Genomic DNA, 21,423 nt, shown 5'->3' on the forward strand with positions numbered 1-21,423 from the left:
CAATTATAACAACTGCTGCAGCACATTCGTCTTCAGAGTCCATAGTGTAAAGAACTTTTATTTACAAATTCTATCATTTTAAAATGACTCGTGTATTCAGGTGTTCCATCATTTTAAAATGACGAAAAACACCAGTCATTTTAAAATGATCATTTTAAACTGACCGTGTATTTCAGCCTTAAGATTATATATGCATAGAAGTTATGAGAAGTCTTAAGACTAGAAATAAAAAGAATTTTTAATATGCGCGTATGACTCCTAGCAATATATTCGCGTTTTTTTTACTTTTCAAGAAATGCATCATTTATTAAAGTTTTTTGTTTTAAGGCTGAGTTACACTTGTGTGATGTTACTAAAAATATTCAATTTTTCAAAAATTGTTTAGTGTATAATAGTTAATAATGCATAAGTGTAACTTGGCCTTTATACTAATTACTAAACTTCGTTTCTCAATTTGAAAGAAAAATCTTTTGTTACCAAGGCCAATATTATTTTACTAAAACATGAAATGAAAAAGAAATACTTTTTTCAAACTTTCAAATATAAATTCATAACATGTCTAACAGGAAATAGTAAGTATTTTTTTTTAGAATTTTATCCGCACATGCCAAATATTTATTTGGAAAATCGAAAAAGCTACATTATATACAAATCAGAATAATGAATAAAAAAAACCTTTTTGTAAAGTCGCTCTCCTTTTAACAGCATCGTAAAAAGCACAAGTGTGTTTCTTAGCGCTCGCGCAATTTTCAAAGTTAGTAAGTTGATACTTGAATTTTTTATAAAATATCTTTTTAGGGTATTAAGGGTGATTTTCACATACATTTTTTCAACAAAATTTCAAAGGAAAATACGTCGTAAGTAACAAAGGTTTTATTTTTATGTGGAAGAAACATACCTTATTCCAGAAAATTAATGTGGAACAAAATTAACGCTAATTTTGTAAATTCGCGTTAATTAAATGCCCTTAATGAGGTGTAACGTGCATATCCTGGAAACTTTAGTTTACTTAATTTGAAATCTGTAAATGAAGCTTGAACTGGAGGGTTAAAGATAAATAAAATCAGGGAAATTGATCATGATGCCCATTGTGTCCATCACATTTCTTCTCTTTTTGATTCGTGTTATTTTAATGCTTTTTGTTAGTCTTTTTTAACTGTAATTGCATTTCCCGCCAACTTTAAATATTGGCCAATCAAATCACGACAAAAGTAACATTTCAGCGGATGTGGGTTTTAGCTAGTAAACAAACAATGTTCCTCCTTTTTATGAGAAGAATCTTTTCAAGGAAATTATCAGTTCGCATTCCTTAGATTATTTAAAGTCAACGCCAGCTCGAACGCTACTTAAATTCGTTTATATTTGGAACTATTTTACTTGCTAAATTCTTCTCAAATCGTCATCTTTTAGGTCCCACTCGATTACATATATTCAACTCTCGCCCTATTATAAATTTAAATCTATTTAATTACTTTAGAAAAAAACATAACACAAATTTGTTGTTGCAATGGACAACATGAGTGTTTGCATTTCAACACCAATTTACGATTTCGCATAGAAACATCGCCGATTACAGAACAACACATCGACTAGCAACTTGTTTTGAAGAGCTAAATATTTTATCAAGACTACGAAACACAGAATGAAATTAGTTGTTGTTATATTTCTCGCGCAGGTCATGGGTTTTCAACCAATACATAATAGCACCAATTTTAATAAAACTGAATACAAAAACATAATGGCGTATTACAAAGAACCATGCAGTACTTCACACATTCCCAGCTTTCAAAACACTCAAAACGCGACATTTATCATCGGAGGTATGTTTCCCATTCACATAAACAACAAAGGCCGACTTATTTACAACACATTCGCCTTAAGTTGGGTTGAAGCATTTCAATTCGCTATACACGAGATCAACAATAGCACAAACTTGTTACCAGGATCAAAATTAGGATTTCAGATATTCGACAGTTGTAACGTAATGTCGATAGCACTGGACGCCGCTTTACAGATGACACAAACTTTCGGGGGCGCAAATTCAAACTGGTCATGCACGTGTAACAGCCGAAAACAATCAATCATTGCTCTAGTGGGGGACGCTGCATCGTCAACGACGACAAAAATTGCGGCCACATTGTCAGCATCAATGACTACACAAATAAGTTACTCCGCAACGACGACAGAGCTTAGCAACAAAATACTTTACCCTAACTTTTTACGAACGATTGCACCAGACAATCAACAAGTATCCCTTGTGGTCGATTTAATGCGACACTTTCGTTGGGACTATATCAACATTATAGCTTGCGATGACAGTTACGGTCTTGCTGGCTTCAACGAGCTTCTGAAACAGATGACTCGCTACAACATATGCGCTGCCAACAGCGACGTGTATGATATAAAAAACGACAACAAGTCCATATATACCAGCAAAGTTATTCGCAAATTAAAAAAGGAGAGAGAGGCCACAGTTATAGTGCTGTGGTGTCAAACACCTGAAGCAATAAAAGTTTTAAAGACCGCAGAAAGATTGAAGTTACATAACAGAACATGGATAGCTACAGAAACATATGGAGCTGCACTGGAGTTACTTGAGATTGATCAAAAAGTGGTAAGAGGCTTGTTAGGTGTCACGCCAATACAGCACGAATACCATCCGTTTATTGAACATTTAAAAAGCATTACTCCAAAAACCAATCACAAAAATCCGTGGTTAAAAGAATATTGGATGAAAAAGAAAAAGTGCACATATTTTAGTCCAGCCAATTATACATGTAGCGACAGGGAGACAAATTTAAGCGAGTTACCGACAAGTAAATCTATCAATGTTCTCAATTCTGTCTATGCTATAGCTCATGGCCTACACTCATATCTTTCAGAGGCAGGGCCTACTATAAATGATGAAATAGATCGAGAAGCATTATTACATCATATACAAAACGTTGACTTTTTAGGTAAACACAATCTCCCAGTTTCGTTTGATAAACACGGAAATCCTAGTATTACGTTCTACGCAATTTCAAACTTAAAATACAATAAAACTTCAAAGAAACTATTCCATCAAAAGATCGGCACTTGGAACTCGAGAAACCGATGCGTATTAGTAGAAAAGAATTTCATAGAGTTCGCTAATCATTCAGATAAAACACCGCTCTCTACATGCGCTGAAAATTGTAAACCCGGAGAGGAAGGTTTGGTTTTCGGTAACCGGCCATGTTGCTTAAAATGTGTTAAATGCCAGGCCGACCAAGTGCAACCTGAGTACGGAAAGAGATATTGTATACGCTGCCAGCAAGGTACTTTACCGAATAGAAACCAAACAAAGTGCATTAAACCCATTATAACGTCATTCAAGCTCACTAGCACACGCGGAGTGGTGTTAATTGTATCCATGGTGACGGGTTATGTGATAATTCTTTTCAGTATAGGCGTATTTTACGTAAACCGAAACACACCTATAGTGCGAGCGTCAAACAAGAGTTTATCTATGCTTCAGTTAGCAAGCATGCTATGTATATTGTCGCTGCCTTTCTTATGTTTCCAACCACAACCTTCTGCACAACAGTGTCGCATTCGATTGTATCATTTTGTATTCTTCTACACTGTAGCTATCTCGGTGACGTTCACCAAAGCTGATCGCTTGTTGCGTATATTCAAAGCTTCGAGAACAGGCATTTTAGCCAAAAGAAGTATTGTTAAAGGAAACACTGTACAATTTATAGCTGTAGCCGTTCTTACAATAATCGCTGTGTTTTTATGTACTGCGACATATCTTTCGGTTCAACCAACCATAATGGCGGCTACAACGTACACGGACCATGACGACATTCACATATTGTACTACTGCAGTGGACAATATCATCGTGTTTTAATCGTACTGCTCTTTTATATCGCTATCATCGCCCTCATATGCGCTGTCTACGCTTTCAAAGCTCGTAAACTTCCCGAAACCCATAACGAAGCTCGATACACAAGCTTCGCCATGTTTACGTTTTTGTTAATTTGGATGATGTTTATCCCAATTTACTTTAGCACATCTTCAGAAGTGGATCGGCTCGTTATTTGGTGTGGTGTTTCGTTTACAGCCATCATGGTGATCTACTTCGCGATGTATTTTCCAAAGCTGGTCGTGATTTTGTTCAAACCGAAAAAAAATACGGCGGAGCTTTTTCGCCAAAAAATAAAAAACAGTGCGATATAAGTAAACAGTATGAAATTGTCTTTTTAGTGATAACTTTATTTGCCATAATTACATGGAAAAATACAACCCAACACAAATAATCACTCGTGTAGTATTAAAGAACCCCCTAAATTAGGCCCTGTTTCAGTCTGTCCAGTGATACCAATTCATGTCTAAGTTAAAAATAGGTGGGGCTTTCCACATAGGGAGCATTCAAGAAATAACTCTCCTTTCCTCCTTTACATTCTTTATTCTGGCTAAGTATTACGTCAGCACATTCCCTTCCTCTCCCAGAATGAACGTATTATTAAATGCACTCTTACACTATAAAACTTGCAGTATTAGTAAAAAACAAGATAACTTGTATGTACTCTCATATTAAGAGATCTTAAATGTGAAGCAGGTTTGTAAATTCGTGATTTTAAGAAATTATTCTTGCGAAACTGAAGCAAATTAATTCAAGTAAAGGTACTTAGTGTATGTTTTCGTTGAGTTGAGAAAAAATTTTTTAAAAAAGAGGTGAGGTGACATCAAAAAACAACATTCAAACCTGCAGGCGTTTCCTTCTTTCTGAGTCAGATCGCCTTCGGAATTCTTCGTCATCCCTTTCCGATTGCTGCATAGTTTCATTGTATTTTCTTTTTTCTTCTTCTTTTCTTCGTTCACTTTCTTTTTGTTCATCCGCCCTGTAAAAACGGTACAATGTTTATCTTTCAAAAAAACGTGTTATCAGGAAGTAAAACGGAAGTTCAGAATTCACAACACAGGGATAAAAAATTTTTATAAATAATAACAAATACCTTTGCTCACTAACGCGTCTTTCTCTGGATTTGATCATTTCATCACGTGCAGCCGCTTCTCGTTTCTGCGAAACAAATATAAATCTCTCACTGATCTTAAGTTGCTTATTTTTTGTCAATATCTAAGATTTAAATTGCTTAATGGTTGCCTCATTTTCGTATTATTTATAAAAAGAGAAAGGAAGGCATATTTTTGGTAAGAAAGTCCGTGAAAATAAACTGTGCAACAACAAAGTTATTGTAGTTTCATTTTCTGTGAGTCACGTTTCCTTTGTTTCGGAAGCGTTTCTCTCTATTTTGTCAACCAATAATTTTGTTGTTGCTTATATTATATTTGGACAGGACTGAAGATGGTTATAATTTTATAAATACAGTTTAATGGTTTCTAAACGAGTTGCTTTCAAAAAAATTGTAAAACTAAGCTTTATGTCGCAATGTGAAAGTATATCGTATAGGCTTTTCGTTTCCATTAAGGCTGGTTTCCTTCAGCGCCTATATCGATGTAGCGCAAAAAGCGCCGACTTATATTGCGCAACGCATGTGCAATGAACAGAAATAGCCGATGACTCGACGCAAAAAATGCCTTATCGCGCAGATCAAAAAGTAATCCGTTCTTTGCAATAAAATTTCACGCGCCTTAGCTTTTTTGGTCAACCACATGGAGAAAAAAATTGAACAAAATTTGTTTGCATATATAAAGGAAATGGATATCACAACAACAATAAGTCAACAAATATATTTAATAATGGCAGCAACAAAACTTTTAAGCAAACAAAAATATCAGAAACTAAAATCTTAAATTTAAGGATACAAACTTCAATTTCGCACTTTAATAAAAAGGATACCTTCTTTTCCTTTTTTTCTAATTAACCTCCCTTTCCAATGTCCCTTTATACTTTGCTTTTTTCACCAATAGCAAATGTGTCGAGGTCAGCAGTTTTAAATTTTGCAGATGTTTTTCTGTTTGTTTCCTCCTTCCTGAGCGCTACACTTAATCAATTTACCATTAATTGAAATTAAATTCATTGTTTCACGCTCGCAAAAATAGCTTGCACTTTTTGCGCTAAGGCGACAAAAGCGCTAAATGGAAGCCACCCTTAAGGAAAGTGATATCTTGCATAACCTTTATATCGGATAGCTTTCACTACGCGACGGTTTCGAAAGTAATACAACATGCACAACACGGGTAGGTATTGTAACAAAGGATTTTTTAATGAAAACAGCAAAAAGTCATACAACGACATGAAAGTTGTACTGAAAGTGTTGTCTCTTTTTCTTTAAAATGTCAAATTTGTTATGCCTGACAAACAAAATGAGAATAACATTAATTTGCAGGGAAGCACAATTTGTTTGCACAATTTCCTGACTACGCATATATTAAAACGGTGTACAAACTCTCTGTTTTCATTATGCTACGAAAGCTATCCTACATCGCCTCTTTATATTTCTGTGACAAACTGTTGTTTGTTTGTTCAGCTTCCTTGCAAAAAATCACGTCGCACCGAGCCTGCTTAGGCGTTTCGAACCTTGTACTGCAAAAACACTTGAATTACAGTTAGGCTTTTACCTCCCGTTCAGCACGTTGTCTTGACTCAGCTATACGTTCATCATTAGCACGTCTCACTTCTTCCTCTTTTCTTTGTTTTTCTTCTTTCTGAAAATGAAATTTTGGTTTAGAGCGTTGATTTTTGCAGACCCGCAGCATGTATTTCTTAAACCAACTGTTCCTTTGGTTTGTTTATGGCTTAAGGAGTCTATATAATACTTGTGCGTGAATGCACAATTTTCCAAACTTTTCCCTAATTTTACAGTAATACAAATAAAAAAGTTTTAAAATAAACTTCGAAAAACACCACAAGATCCTACTATTGCTTAACATGCATCAAAATTTTAGTACAAAGAATGGTTTAGCCTAGTGAAATTGACATAAAAAAGACAATTTTTTGATGTGATTAGACTTATTCTTTATTATTTGCAGAGTAGTTTCCACTGCAACAATACATTGTACACAATTGTATATACTTACACCACATCTTGTACAGATGCAACTACGTCGTACAATATATTATGGCTTTTGGCAAGTTTTTTAAAATTAGATCAGTTTGAACTAATTTAAAAAAAATGTTACCATATACACACCTCTTTTTGAGCCCAAAACTTATCCTTTTGTTGAACATTAATATCCAAATCTGGTCTTTGCCTTTCATAGTTTGTTCCCTAAAAAGGTAAGAAACATAATTCAAGTATACTTATTACAAGGTTGGTTTTCTCTGACAAAGTTTTAGATTGTATTTTATCTAATTTATCCTCATTTATTATTTTATTTACTTTTTGTTGTTGTGAATTTTAATTCTAGCCAAATACTAAGACTTACCAACTTCATGAAAATCAATTCATGTGAAAATTTATTGCAAAAATTAGTTTTTGTGAAAAATTATTTGTTGAAAATATTAATTTCCATGCTATATCATAAAACAAAGAGTCTTACTATGTTTCCTTGAGGTATAAATGCTTTTGGTTTCTCTTTGTGAAATCCATAATTCGCACCAGACGAATTTTTTACTTTCTCGATGATAACATCTTCATCTACGTCATCATCATTACGAGCATTTATCTGAACATGAACGCCCTTCAAACAAAATGGACAATTTTTAGAGTGCGCATATATAACTCTGAAATGACTACGTGCAACACACAAACCAGAATGACGAAAATACACATGCATGACATGCTAAAAACAATACACTTATAAAGAGAATACAACTAACTGCCACCTCTCCAAAGCATGTTATATAATACTCTCTGTATCAGCAAGGAAAATTAATCAATATTTGTGGCAAACTACAATGAAGAACAGAGCAGATAAAAGGGGGCACTTAAAGAATAACGGATAACATTTCTCTTAAACTTGCAAAGTATATTTCGTTACACTCACCAACTATTATTTACCCAAAATCACCCAAAAATAGTAAAATGAGACTATGTTAAAATTCAATTCTTCACATATGTCTAGTCGACTAAGGACATTCAATTACTTTTAATTGAACAAATACTTACCCTAAATAAGCCTGTGATATCTCTCAAATGGTTGGCGCACTTTCCTTTGACAGTTGCAGGAACTCCTTCTCCTTGCTGAAAAAATATTTAGCATATTTATTGCATAATGCAGTCTAACAACCAATTTATTCTATGCTTAAACACCTGAAAAACATATTTAAAGCGTTTTTAATTCATCTTATAATTTATGTTGGCAGAAAAATTGCTGACATGCCACTTGTTCACATTGGCAAACTTGTATTCAGCAGCAGTATTTTCGTTTTTTCTTTTCCTATTACGAGCTCACACACAATAGCAGCAGGTAATAAATTTAGAAAAAGTAACTTTTTATCATAAATCAGGAAGATTAATAAATGCAAATCAACAATTTATTCATTTATCTCATTTACCTTATCTTCCAAAGCACATGGCAAATAGCAAGGTGATAAAGATAAATCTATTTTGATAAAAATGCTGTTTTTCATAAATAAATAGAAAAAGAAAAAAAACAATACCCAATTAATAAAAACAATTTTTGGAAGATTTGTATTAGGATCCGTGACCCTCACTCCTGCATATAAGATTTTTCCTCCACTCAAATCATCAACCATTTCCTCTATCCCATCCTCTATAAACAAAAACGAGAAAACATATAAGGCATTAAAATGCTTGCCTTAAATACAATTTTGTAATTATAGAATTGGAGTTAATTTTAGTGTTCTTTGGAAATTTAGTAAAAAACACTATGCAAATTTTAATTGGTTTTTCATAGAGAAAAAGGTTATACATTTCTAATAAACTCTATGAACCTGATTTAAAAAAAAAATTAGAAAATAAGTGATGACTGCCCGTTATAATTCTCACGACACAATTTTATGCACATTAGCTGGGTCATTAATTAGTATTTATATACAATAATAATGGCCTTTTTTATCACAATTATACAATTATATCCATACAAAATTATTTATCTTTGCTAATGAAAGAAACTTTCTCTTGTTAAAGGAATTGTTTTTGTACAGAACCTGATTTTGATCTATACTGTTTTCTTGCTCAAAATACTCAATTGTCTACTGCATTGTGTTTTTCAAATTTGGCCTGGCAAATGTATCATGAAAATTAATGACAACAAATATGAGATATTTTAATTGTATATAATTAATATAACAAAATATATGCGGCAAGATTTTTGATCATTTAGTAAAAATGTAATAAGTATACCTCCTTGTCCCACAATCTTCAAATCTGTGTATTGACCATCATATCCAAATATAACCCTAAAATAAACATAAAATATTGGTGGCACAATGTCTCTTCTTAGTAAAAATATATACTGTGTACAACTTATTTCATGGTTCAAATGTTTTCCGACATCCTGTAACAAAGACTGCCTGCCGACATTTTTTTTTACAATACAACCATTAAAAATGGCCCTTGATAAGGAGTATGTATATTCATGCTAAGAGGTTTCCATCAACCTCAGCAGGAATATATGCTTCATTGTTTTTTATTATTATCGTTGTGTGTCATAAAAATAAGATTTCTATTCTTTAACACTGTTGTTTAAAAGGACCAATGCAGCCCTTAAAATTGCTGATTGCCGACGTAAAATGAGAAAATACCGTAGTTGTGTCGGCAAAAAAATGCCGACGTAATTTTGTTGTGAAATATTTAAAAACAATAACAACTCATTTTCAACATCAACGAAGAAAAAAATTAACAAAGAATTAATTTTTATTTTGGCAGACTTTAAAAAACATGTGCTCATGTATATTTCTATCGTACCTGTTCACGTATTATAACCTGGTTTCTACTACCATTTTTTTTGAAAAACAAACTTTTCCAGGCTTTGCCATAAGCAAATAATCTCCCGAGCAATTAATTGCTCGCGTCAGAGTGTCTACGCGAGCAATTTTGCTCACCATATTTTTCGCTAAAGGGCATCTTTTTCAGGAGAGGCGTGCGCCTTGGCAAACACCTAAATCGTTTCAGGCGTGTGATTAAAATGTCCGCCTCATTTTCAGTTTGGTCTAAAATGTCCGTAGCTCGTTTCGAACTTTCGTCGGTTAAAACGACCGATAGATTTCCGTCTTGGTTGGACACTTTCAGATCTCAGAATTATTGAATAGTCCTGGTCCTTTAAATCCACAAGCAAGCCTATTCATAGTCAACCTGATCATCCTAGCTAATTCACAGACTCCTGACTTAGTTAAAAAACTATGTATAGACATAAATATCTTTTGCCCGGTCCCTTTGTTGTTGGTAACCAGGTCTTACACAAGAAATCCAGCCATGCGGTTCTTAACTAATGCGGATGTGAACGCCGACGGAGCACGGATGACTGCACTTACAGACGGAACAGACAATTTATCATGGATTTAATTGTAGATAATTTCTTGTTTTGACGAAACAATTGGAAACCATAGCAGGTCCGAATTTAATGGATTATTTTCTTTATGCCGCAACTGTTATTCAAACAATTTTAAAAACGAAACCCATGTGCAGTATAATTTTTTTTTCTGTATAAATTTTATGTACCTGACGTGTACCTTAAAAAGAGATTTTATTTATTAGTTTTATTTAAACCACGCGGATAAAGATTTTTTTTTAATTTGAAAACGAAGCATATTTTTTCCTATTTGCTTGTGATGGCCTGGAATATAAACATTAAATATATGAAAACTACAGTATAGTCATGCATACTATTTCGGACATGTAGAAAGTTAAGATTGAGAAAGTCGCTATACCAGTAGACGCTCGATCATCGTGTTTGGGGTTCACGATTAAAAACGCCCCCCAATTTTCTACTGCAAAATGAATGAGCAACAAAGATTAACCTTAATTTTTTTTACAGTAAAATAAACCATCATAAGAATGTATTGCAACAATCTTAATGCCCGTATCGCACGCGTTTTATAAAATGGCGAATGAACTGCTTTGCACGATGGGTGGAAAATAATCACACCAAATATCTTTTCAGTTTCACTTAAAAGACCAATCAATTCTTGAGAAAAACACTTACACTTATCTCAAAATGTTAATATTTACGCGAGCAATAGAATGCTTGGGTAACGAGCATTTACATGAGCACTACGCAGGCGCGAGCAATTGCGACTCATGGCAAGGCCTGTTTTCAACTGATCGCATGTTACTCTTTGTAATATTAAAGCCTTTATGGTGAAATTTTATATCACATTTTCTCTGGCGTAATATGAAAACTGGCATACATATTTCTCGAGTTCCTTATCCTAAAAGAAACCAGGTCTCCACATGGGAATGCACACAGTATTTGGTGGGTGGTTTATTTCATTCGAAACTGACGGATGGAATAATTTTGTGAATTCACGAAAATAAAATAAAAATGTAAACATAATGAAGAAAAAGAAAACAGTTCTTTATCGACAGCAGCAGTGAGGATGATTCGGAACAGCAGCCCCCTGCCCTATTGCTGAACCATATCAACATCGAAGATCAACACCGATTGAACATGTGACATTTTTGTCAGGATTTGTGTGACAGTGATATTTGATACAGTCTTTCTATTTTGCCTTTTTGTTAGAATTACAACCAATAAAACCGTTGTTTATATCATATAAGGAGATTTTAATACGTCGTTGTTTTTCTTCTGCTTTGTTTATTTTCAGAACTGTGACAGTCTTTTTTTTTGAGGTTTTAAAAAGTACAACTTAAAAATAATTACTGAAATTTTTGTAGCACCTTAGGCCATTGCCATTGACTGATATATTTAATGTATTTTAAGGTGGAAAGTAAGCACAATGTAAATTGTGGTATTGTTTGAGACTGAAGAATAATTACACTCGATTTTCAGTAAGTTAGGTCATTATCACTAAAATTATTCATGTTACAGAAATACCGTGGTGCCATTCGATTCGTAATAATAATAAAAATTGTATATCGTATTAAAAAAAAGTCCGGAAGTTCTCTCTCCCACATGACACAGCAGGCAATAAGTCAGCCCTGCCCTCGGTCTCCTGCGAAGACTCTATAAATTGAGTCTCCTGTACTAAACTATTAACTTAACGAAGTAAACCATCGGTAAGGTAGGTCAATGGGACTTGTACTCGGTTTCCATTTGTCATCGTCTTAAGGGACAGAGAGCTGAGATGGGACTCTTTGGCTGATTTTTAGCTATGTATAAAATCGATTTTCCACACAGTTCTGTTTTTGCAATGACGGTCTGATGTTTAGCCTATGCTAAATTATCAGTTGACTGTTCAGTAAAAAACGTGTTGCTAGCTATAGCTAGGCAATTATATAGAAAATCAAACATTTTCCTTACCAGTTATTCTTTCCATTTGGATCGTGAATTTCTTCCCATGCTTTTAACAACTCTGCTTTATTTTTATTAAGATTTACAGACATAATAATTGAGTTAGTTTAGCCACTTAAACCTTAAATTTTTCTAAACTTGCCTCCGCCTCCAAGTCGAATGTTTTGGTCTCTTGCTGTTCTATTGTCTCAGCCTCGGTATGGTGTGAGACCGAGGCAAAGATAGTTAAGATTTGTCTTCTTTCTGAGCTGGTAGTTGATTCAGACTTTCTTTTTAACATTTGGATAATCAAGATTACGTTTTTCTCGGAAATAAAAAACGAAAATGACAGAAGCAAAACACGGATTTTTTGAAATACTTATGATATGAAAGTATTCGTGGAGCTTAATTAATTTTGCGTTAGGTTAGATAGATAAATATACCCTGTCTATATTTCAAGGATGGGCCATGCCTTGCCGCGTTTTGTTTTTGATGGAAAGTCCACATAATCTTATTAATTTTAACGTCTCCTGAAAATTTAAAAGAAATTGATACAAAGAAAGTTAAAAAACTGGAGAAAACACGCTTTCGTCTCTAACAAACTCTCATAAAAACACGTTTTTTACCTCCTTTTTTCCGATATTGTAAAACAACGGAGAGCCGTAGGAACGTATGTACAATTGAATTATCGTAAAGGTGTATTCACATTTTAAGCTCTACGCAGATCCAATTAGGGTCCATTCTGTGCAACGTCCTGGCCATATACCCAATTTCCCTCACATGGCCTGGGTTAACCATAATAGTAACATTTACTTGCCCATGTTGAATCGCCACCCAGGAGGAATCGAACCCTGGTCTCCTGCGAACTAAAGGAAAGAAACCTTTAAATTCATGTGTAGTAACCTTTTCTCATTCACCTTCTGTAAATGTTTTTTCTGTTCCCTGTCTGTCTGTGCTTGTGTGAAGCACTGGCATAATCATTGTTTGGGGTTCCAGGAATAACAACACAAAATTGATAGAAAACAATATATTTACATTTATTTATATGTATAATTAAGATGCCTTGAGCATCAGGGACATGTTTCTTATTCAAGTGATGATTACAGTTAAGATGTCCTGAGTGTCAGGTGCATCGAAAGGCCCTGAGGGTCAGCCATATATTTTCTATTCAGCTGATTATTTTGATCATTTTCTAAGCATATACTAAGCATTTTTAAAGCCTATAGAAACATATTGTAAAGTTTTTTGTTTTATTATGTCTGGATTTACCAGTATGTAGTGATATTTGGTTTTAATTATTTTTTTTCAAATAGATAATGTAAGCAAATATTTTGAGCCTGATCATGTGTTTTTGCCATTAAGCATAACCCAAGCATATTTTGAGCCTGAAAAAGTACTTTTCAAATGCATCTTTAAGCCACATTTTGAAAATTCAATTGCTTATAGAAAAAACCTGTATGACCTATTGATCCTTTTTTAGTGAGATTAACCCTTGTTAGACTAATCATGGTATATATAAATTATTTGGATGAATATGAATGCCTAAGTACATCTGTATTAATACTGTTTTTCTTTCCGCTAAAGCATGATAATGTGGTCTTAGGCAATGCATATTGATTCGTCGACTAAAGTAAGACTTACCCTATTAATTATCAACACTTGTACACAGGGCGTATTATAGGCTTTATTTAAGCAAGCATTGTTATTGGAAACTGCATTTCACACGAGACTGCAAACAGTCTTCATTTTTAATATAGGTGATGCCTTGCACACCTAACCAGCTAAGTAAAGAGGTGGGATCGTGAGGAAGGTTATGTCATTAAAAGAAACAACTTTAAACCTTCCAACAATCTATGGATTATTAGTATATTTACTTTATTATTTACCTCAAGCCTTGGCATGAGACCCCCCTCCCCCACTTGCTTGATACATTGTGTGCATTAGTGGCAGTAGAAGTTTTGACCATGGGATGCAAAGTTTTTGCATAGTCTTTTTTGTTGGGCTGTTAGGAAGTTGTTCTTTGTCTTTGATATAAAATAAATCTCTTTTTTTTCAAGATTAAGACTATAGGTGTATTTTAAGGAGAAAAAATTTTTTTTAAGCATTCTTTACTTTTGCAGGAAAAAATAAAATGCTATGTGAGCCATGGCACATAAACATTTTAAGAGTGCAATATTTTGCACAATAGACTGATATTTAGAAAGCACAAAAATTCAGGGTAAATGTGACTGTGGTGTACGAAAGATTACTTTACAACATTTGATCTATGTAGCTAAGGTTATATTAGGGTTGAAAGTTCCTTATTTTGACTTTAAAAAAATGCCTATTTCTTCATTGTTCAGAAAGTATTTCATCATTACTTCCATATTAAAGCGGGTATTAAGTATACATAATTATGCATCACAAGCATCATGTGTGGTTGTGTGGTTGTGTGTGTGTGTGTGTGTGATATGACCATACTCAACAAAGCATGGATAAGAAATTCTAATCTGTTTTTTAACGCTCTGACAATATAAGGAATCTGGTCAGCAAAATATTCCTGGCCTTTTTCCTTGATTTTAGTAACTGTATATCTGCTTTGTTTAGAGAATTTTAAGTATAGTAAATACAATTGTGGAAAATATGGCATGTGAAATCCCTAGTATATCAGACAATGTTGTGAAGCATTTGTTAAAACTGTATTCTAACAGAAACGTGGTATGTATCGACATATCGCCTTCTTAAAAACCTACTGTTTTGATTTAAATATATTTTTATTATTGTAATTTTTTCCTTGATTTCTTTTCAGGAATCAATGCTACATCATCTTTCTTCTGCTCCAAAAATTACAACAATCCGTGCCAATACTTCTCTTATATCAAGTCAGGGCGCTTGTGCCAAACTGGAAGAGTATCTTAAGGTATCGTAATAAGTTAATTTAAGAACACATTTATTTATACTACTTTCTAAATTACATACTAAACAATCTTACTGGAAAATATAATATATACCTTTCCTGACAAAAAGTTAGAAAATCGTAATTTAAAGCAACTCAGTAAGGCGTGAATTATCCTGAGTCGTTGTTCTGTAATAATTGTTTGCTGATATTTTTAGAGCCTTCAAACCGATTCCGAATACGTTGTATCTGTCCACCCTGTTCTAAAAGACATTTTACTAGTTGTGAGCACATCCGCACAAAAAGAACTGAAACACCATGAAAAGCATGTTATTGTTGATACCAGTTGTGGAGCAGCCATATTACGTGGTTCAGATGTGTTTGCACCAGGTGTTTTAGCAGCTTCTGGAGGTATGTCATTCCTATAAATACAGGACCGTAACTTTCATTAGTTTTCCTTGTGAAAGGCATCCTCTATTGTGTTAATTCCAGCTGAGGGTCATGGATTATTCGTTTTTTTTCATCTTTCCAAGATACAGCCTTTCTAATTCAAAAAACATTGCTTACGCGAACCTTTATTATACTTTTTTGCGTCGGCAAAAAAAATTGTCGACGTGAATTTTCGTTTTTACGATTCGCCTCGGCAATCCACAGTTTCACGTCGGTAAAAACGGTTACGTGATTTTTATTTCAATGTCTGACGTCGTCAAGTTGCCTTTTGAATTTAAGCTTTTCCAAGTCAGCTTGTTCATATTTAAACAATTTTAATTCTATTAAGGGCAAATAAGCAAAATGTTCAGCAACTTTCTTTATGATCTTTATAAATTCTTGCATGTAAGGAATACTTTCTCCCGCTTTTCTATCTATACTTTCTATATATTTACGATAGACTCAAGGCAATTGCAGGATTCTATAAATTGCGAAGAAAAAATTCGCCACAACGAAATTTCGCCGACGTGAACTTGATTTTTTTTCAAATCACCCTGGCATTTGCCGTACGCCGACGTGAATTAGAAATATACAACTCTTTTTAGATTTGCAAAAAGGAGACAATGTATCCGTGTATGCAGACCTGGAAAAACAACATCGGAAAGGCGACAAACATTTTAATTTGTTTAAACCGAAATATTTTGTTGGCAATGGTATCGCTTTATATGACAGGAAGTGTCTATTCTCACAAAACGAAGCCATGAGGTAAAACACCATAAAATGTTATTAAAAGCTTAGAAGAGACCAGAAAAAAGTTCTTCTTCGACAGTTCTTGTTACACACCAAGAAAATGTGTTTTCTTTTTAGTGGAGTAGCCATTAGCATGACTGCTTCCAAAAACCAGCTGCCAAGTTTCGCAAACCTACCATCATCACTTTTCTTTCCACAGAATTTTCCGTCTGTTGTGGTTAGTTATGTTCTAAACGCCGAGAAAAATGATGTTATTCTGGACATGTGTGCTGCACCAGGCAAGTTTATGCTCCATTTGTGAATAATTTCAGTTTTAAAGCATTTGCATAATTAGTGATATGTGTTGTAGTTTCTTTGAAAAATACCTGCACTTCGGGTGTTCATAGCCTTAATGTGAAGAAACTTGCGAATTTTCGTACGCATGCGTATTACTTCACATGCTATGTTTTATTTTTCTACAGGTGGAAAAACCACACATATTGCTACGCTTCTACAAAATAAAGTATGCTTTTTTACACTTTTACTTCTTAGTCAGGCGAAATACCAAAGCAAAGCATTTCGTGACCTTGATTTAATCAAAACCTTAAAAGTAGTTGCATGTTTTTTGAGATAAATGCTTGGTGTGTCAAAAGTTATTTGATGTTATGTATGGCCAGGAGGTATGTTAGTCAAGAAAAAGTAGTGAATTTTGCATCTTGTGGCAGAGTAAACGGCCTGTATTGTCTGAAAGGGATGAAGTTGCAAAATGTTAAAAATTCCCTTTTATTTTATCGAAATACTATACTATAATGCAATTTTTCTCGAAATATATAAACTAACGAACAGTTTTTCGTTGGAAAAATTAGCTAAGTGATTGGCTGTGATCTGCTACTTTGTAGTTGACGCTTTTAGGGTCAAGTAATTGCTGTTGATAAAACGTCAAAAAAGGTAGAGAAGATAAAAGAGATATGTTATAAGATGCGACTAACCAATGTTTCGGCTTTTTGTTATGATAGTACAAAATTAGTGGACGAAACAAAAAACGCAGGTAATTTTGTCATTTTAAACCGTTCCAGACAATTTGATAACATTACAGAAATAATAGCCTAGAAATAATTAACTGTTTTAAAATAAAAATCAATTATTGGTTGGGTTGGGTTTTTTCTTAGGTTTGGTACAGGTCTCCTTGTATTTCAGGTTCCTTAAAAGAGCCGCCGTTTTCACCCAATTCATTTGATAAAATACTTCTTGATCCACCCTGCAGTGGTCTGGGTCAAAGACCACAGTTACGCTACGTGATAAGCGAAAAGGAACTTAACTCGTACCCAGTTTACCAAAAAAAACTAATTAAGCAGGTGCGTTATTTAAACATTTTTAACATGCTTTTGTTTTGTTGAGTTTTTTAAATCACGATTCACACCCAAATTTTTACGAAGAATTAAAAAAAAGAAGCGAAAAATCCATATAGTTGCTCCTAATCATAAAACATCAGTGAGGGTTAATTTTTCAAAATGTTTTCTTCTGTTACAACGTTCAGGCTGTGCAACTACTTAAACCTGGAGGCTGTCTCGTTTATTCGACATGTACATTATTACCTCAAGAAAATGAGGAGCAAGTGGCCTGGACTCTAAAGACATTTCCAGAGTTAAAGCTTGTTAAACAGGTAAGGTGTCAAGTTCTCGCCATAATATTTGATATGAACAGCAAAATAGCTATATCTAATTCGCACACTGGTCTTTTCTCTGTTGTAATAATGGTATATTAATAGGGTTTTTCAAGAAATGACTTATTTCAATGTTGCACATGCGCATCGTGGACTAGACAAAATTATTTATATTAGCTATAGTATTTCAAAGTGGAAAGCAAATCCGACATATTTGTTTTAAATGCTATTACGACAAGGGCCAGGAAAGAATCTGTTACTACACATTTTTTTTAAAGAAATATTAAAACTTGCAAATTACAAATCTTGGAAGGATAAATTACGCTTTCCATCCCATATAAATATTACAATGTGCAAAAAAAAGACGAAATTTTGCTAACGGGACATCTTTAACGAGAATTTTCGGCCCGTTTTCTATCCTTTTACGTTTTTTCACTCGTTGTGAAAGTTGTTAGTAGATTTTAAGTTAATAGTGGCGTATTTTATGTGGAGCGATTTTGTTTTCTATTTCTTCTTTATTTGACCACTTGTGCTATCTTTATACATTTCAGTCTCCGTGCTTTGGAAACCCTGGGTTAAGCAATTTTGGTTTGGATGAAAGAGATTGTGAGAGGGTACAGAGATTTGATCATATTTATACAAATGCAACACATTCTTTAGAAGTGCCTACTGGCGAATATGCTACACAATGTCATGCAGATACGATAGGATTTTTTATTGTAAAGTATGTAAAAAACGTGACGTGAATACTTGTTTAGTGCACATTATTCTAGTAGTGAGTAGTGAGATTATATAAATATAAATAGAAGGAAAATTTTCATTAATTGCTACTTTGTTGCATAAAAGAGAGATTAAAGGCTTGCTCCAGCCGTAGTTTTTGCAAAATCTGTTACAACTCCTTTGAAAAAACTTTTCGGGTGAAAATATTATTTTAAACTTGTAGTAACAACAAACACAAAAGGTCCAAGAAGCGTCTATAAAGGACAAATGTAAATTTAGTTAATCCAAGCATAAGGGACAAAATCGTTCTCTTCCTTGTTCCAAAATTCGCATTGTTTTTGTTGGTAAAGTTTGTCTAGCACATCAATGCCGCCATTTTGATTGAAAACACCTGTTTGTGTGATTTTCCAATCTACGGAACCTTCTTGCATAAATTTCAATACCGTTGTGCGAAGTGATTCCATAAATTTTATGTCACTACCACCTATTGCATGCCCCATTAAAAAAATAACACTCTTATAGCCAAACAACGCAAAGCTATCCCATGCGTGAAAAGAATTGGACCAGTGAATTGCTGGTGATACAATGATAGGTGTCGATGGTGCATTGGTCACGACGTACCGGTAGACAGTATGGTGGTTGCTTTTTTGGAAGTCGCTGATCATTTTATTTGTCGGACAGCTAACTCTAGCATCTGTTGACATAGTTTCATATAAAAGCTGCACTGAAGCTGGTTTTGATAAGTTCTTAGTTTGGTTTTTATACAAGTCATCCCATACTTGATTCATAAAGAGTGGTGAGAAACTGTCCAAACGACCTTTAAGAAAATGCTTAAATTCCAATGAGCTATTGTCACCTGTAAACCTTTTACCTGGGTGAATACCAATTTCTTGAGCAGTATACCCCATTAACACTGACACTTTTGTTTTACTATTAAAACTGATTTCTGATAACTTTTTTGGCGGTTTGGGAATTACATTTTCATCAATTACAACAATGGCGCCGCTTAAAGAACCTTTTTTTGGAAAATCAAAATAGCCAACACCTTCCCAATTTGGATATACCTTTCCTGGAACAGCCAAAGATACTTCCCGTGCAGTCAAGCTGTACAAACACATACGCATCTTATCTGGTGAAGTCCCATTGCATTTTGTTTTGTTTATAAAGATGCGATTGTCGATTTCTGCTTCGATGTAGGATTTCTCAAAATTTGGAGATCCACTCATTGGTATTGCTTTGTGAAACAAGCCATCAGCTAATGGAGACGCAAGCAAACCGATTATAGACGTACCACCAGAACTTTCCCCACAGAGAGTAACAGAGTTACGGTCACCTCCAAAGTTTTTAATGTTACTTTGAATCCACCTCAGTACTAGTATTTGATCCATCAGGCCATAATTTCCATTAATGCCATTTCTCCTTAACTCCTTGAGAGTCAAAAATCCAAAAGCATTTAAGCGATAATTCATACTGACAGACACAACATTCATCGATGCAACGAACTCACTGTCTGGCGAATAACCAAAATCATCCCCTTCACCAGTCATTAGGGATCCACCATGTATCCACACAAACACAGGAAGTTTTCCATTTACATCTGGCGTGTGAACATTCAAGAACAAGCAATCTTCAGAGCCTACAATATTTCCCCCATCAGTTTGTACACATTTACTTCCAGTAGTGTTTGCAATGAGCGTACCATTCCAACAATTCGTCCTGTCATCGCTTAGTCGAACTGGTGGACGCCATCTCAACTCACGAACAGGAGGTTTGGCGTAAGGAATACCTTTATAAACAAACGTTGTAACGTTTTTGTTCGCAGTAAAAACAAAAGTGTTTTCTTTTATTCCAAGCACAGGTCCGCATTCAGTTTGAACGATTAAATCATTTACAATGGTATTCTCGACATCATCTTCATCAGAAAATTTATTCCGATGCACCACAACTCCGACAATAACAGCAACAACAACAACAACAACTAACACTATTGGAAAAATAACCAACTTATTTCTGTTGGTCATCGTTAATGTTGTAACGTTAAAGCTTGACCTGTTTTTTTTTTAAAAAAAACTGTACAGAACATAATTTTAATCATCTTACAATCTTGTAATCGCAAGTTACCATGGTTAAATGAAAAGACATGTTGACAAAAGGTAAAGCTGCGATTATTGATTTTGTTTTGTATTGATTTTGTATGCTTTGATGTTTTGTATGAGACTGGTTTCCATTAAGGTAGAGAATTTTTATTTCGAGCATTTTATTTCATGTATGATTTTTCTAGTCCTAGAGCTCTTTGATTTTAAAACCTAAGTAGTTTATCTCGAAGAGCTCTGAGGTAAAGAGTGTGTATGATTTTCATCAAATTTAAGAACAGAAACGGATTAATAAAAGTACTCTTAAAGATAATTAACTCCTATATATACGGAGGTGTGGCACTCGAGGGCTAAAATATGCTGGTATCAGCAGCAAAAAACTGAAAATCATAAGGCAGAACCACATTTTTTTTAAAATTACCCAGGGTTCCTCGACGTTGTCCGTCATATTGGCCAGCGCTGAAACTTGTGAACGAAACGCGGTTGGAACTAAAGGCCGGTTTCCATACAACTGCATTTTGCGCCCAGTCGTAAAAAGCGCCGTGACTTTTGATCTACGCATGCGCATTATCAAAATAATGCCGCTGACCTCGCGCTTTTGCATGCGCAGGGGCGATTGAAAAAA

The 21,423-nt window shown here is 34.3% G+C and overlaps 4 protein-coding genes across 4 annotated transcripts in view; 2 read left to right on the plus strand and 2 right to left on the minus strand.

The window, feature by feature from the left end:
• The window catches only part of LOC130645158 (drebrin-like protein), a 30,082-nt gene extending 17,579 nt beyond the window's left edge, over positions 1-12,503 (minus strand). The window contains exons 1-9 of the mRNA XM_057451048.1: positions 12,320-12,503; positions 9,241-9,296; positions 8,535-8,647; positions 8,041-8,115; positions 7,472-7,612; positions 7,123-7,200; positions 6,551-6,637; positions 4,984-5,048; positions 4,734-4,869 (exon numbers count right to left, since the gene is read on the minus strand). Coding sequence (XP_057307031.1) covers positions 4,734-4,869; positions 4,984-5,048; positions 6,551-6,637; positions 7,123-7,200; positions 7,472-7,612; positions 8,041-8,115; positions 8,535-8,647; positions 9,241-9,296; positions 12,320-12,402 — 834 coding nt within the window. The 5' untranslated portion in view covers positions 12,403-12,503. The remainder of the gene's footprint in view (positions 1-4,733; positions 4,870-4,983; positions 5,049-6,550; positions 6,638-7,122; positions 7,201-7,471; positions 7,613-8,040; positions 8,116-8,534; positions 8,648-9,240; positions 9,297-12,319) is intronic.
• On the plus strand, positions 491-4,278 carry LOC130645155 (extracellular calcium-sensing receptor-like). Its single transcript, XM_057451046.1, has 2 exons — positions 491-572; positions 1,478-4,278. Exon 2 carries the CDS (start codon positions 1,643-1,645, stop codon positions 4,202-4,204), a length of 2,562 nt encoding a protein of 853 aa, XP_057307029.1. The 5' UTR covers positions 491-572; positions 1,478-1,642; the 3' UTR covers positions 4,205-4,278.
• A 2,348-nt stretch (positions 12,504-14,851) lies between the features above and the next one.
• Positions 14,852-18,731, plus strand: LOC130645159 (tRNA (cytosine(72)-C(5))-methyltransferase NSUN6-like). The gene is made up of 10 exons (XM_057451049.1): positions 14,852-14,986; positions 15,078-15,188; positions 15,383-15,575; positions 16,199-16,358; positions 16,461-16,621; positions 16,805-16,845; positions 17,235-17,370; positions 17,520-17,677; positions 17,860-17,985; positions 18,537-18,731. The coding sequence occupies exons 1-10, from the start codon at positions 14,912-14,914 to the stop codon at positions 18,729-18,731; spliced, it is 1,356 nt and encodes a 451-aa protein (XP_057307032.1). The 5' UTR covers positions 14,852-14,911.
• On the minus strand, positions 18,246-20,829 carry LOC130645157 (para-nitrobenzyl esterase-like). Its single transcript, XM_057451047.1, has one exon. The coding sequence runs from the start codon at positions 20,724-20,726 to the stop codon at positions 18,981-18,983; it is 1,746 nt and encodes a 581-aa protein (XP_057307030.1). The 5' UTR covers positions 20,727-20,829; the 3' UTR covers positions 18,246-18,980.
• Between the last annotated feature and the right edge of the window lie 594 nt (positions 20,830-21,423).

This window comes from Hydractinia symbiolongicarpus, chromosome 5, assembly GCF_029227915.1.
Source record: "Hydractinia symbiolongicarpus strain clone_291-10 chromosome 5, HSymV2.1, whole genome shotgun sequence".
Lineage (NCBI taxonomy): Eukaryota > Metazoa > Cnidaria > Hydrozoa > Anthoathecata > Hydractiniidae > Hydractinia > Hydractinia symbiolongicarpus.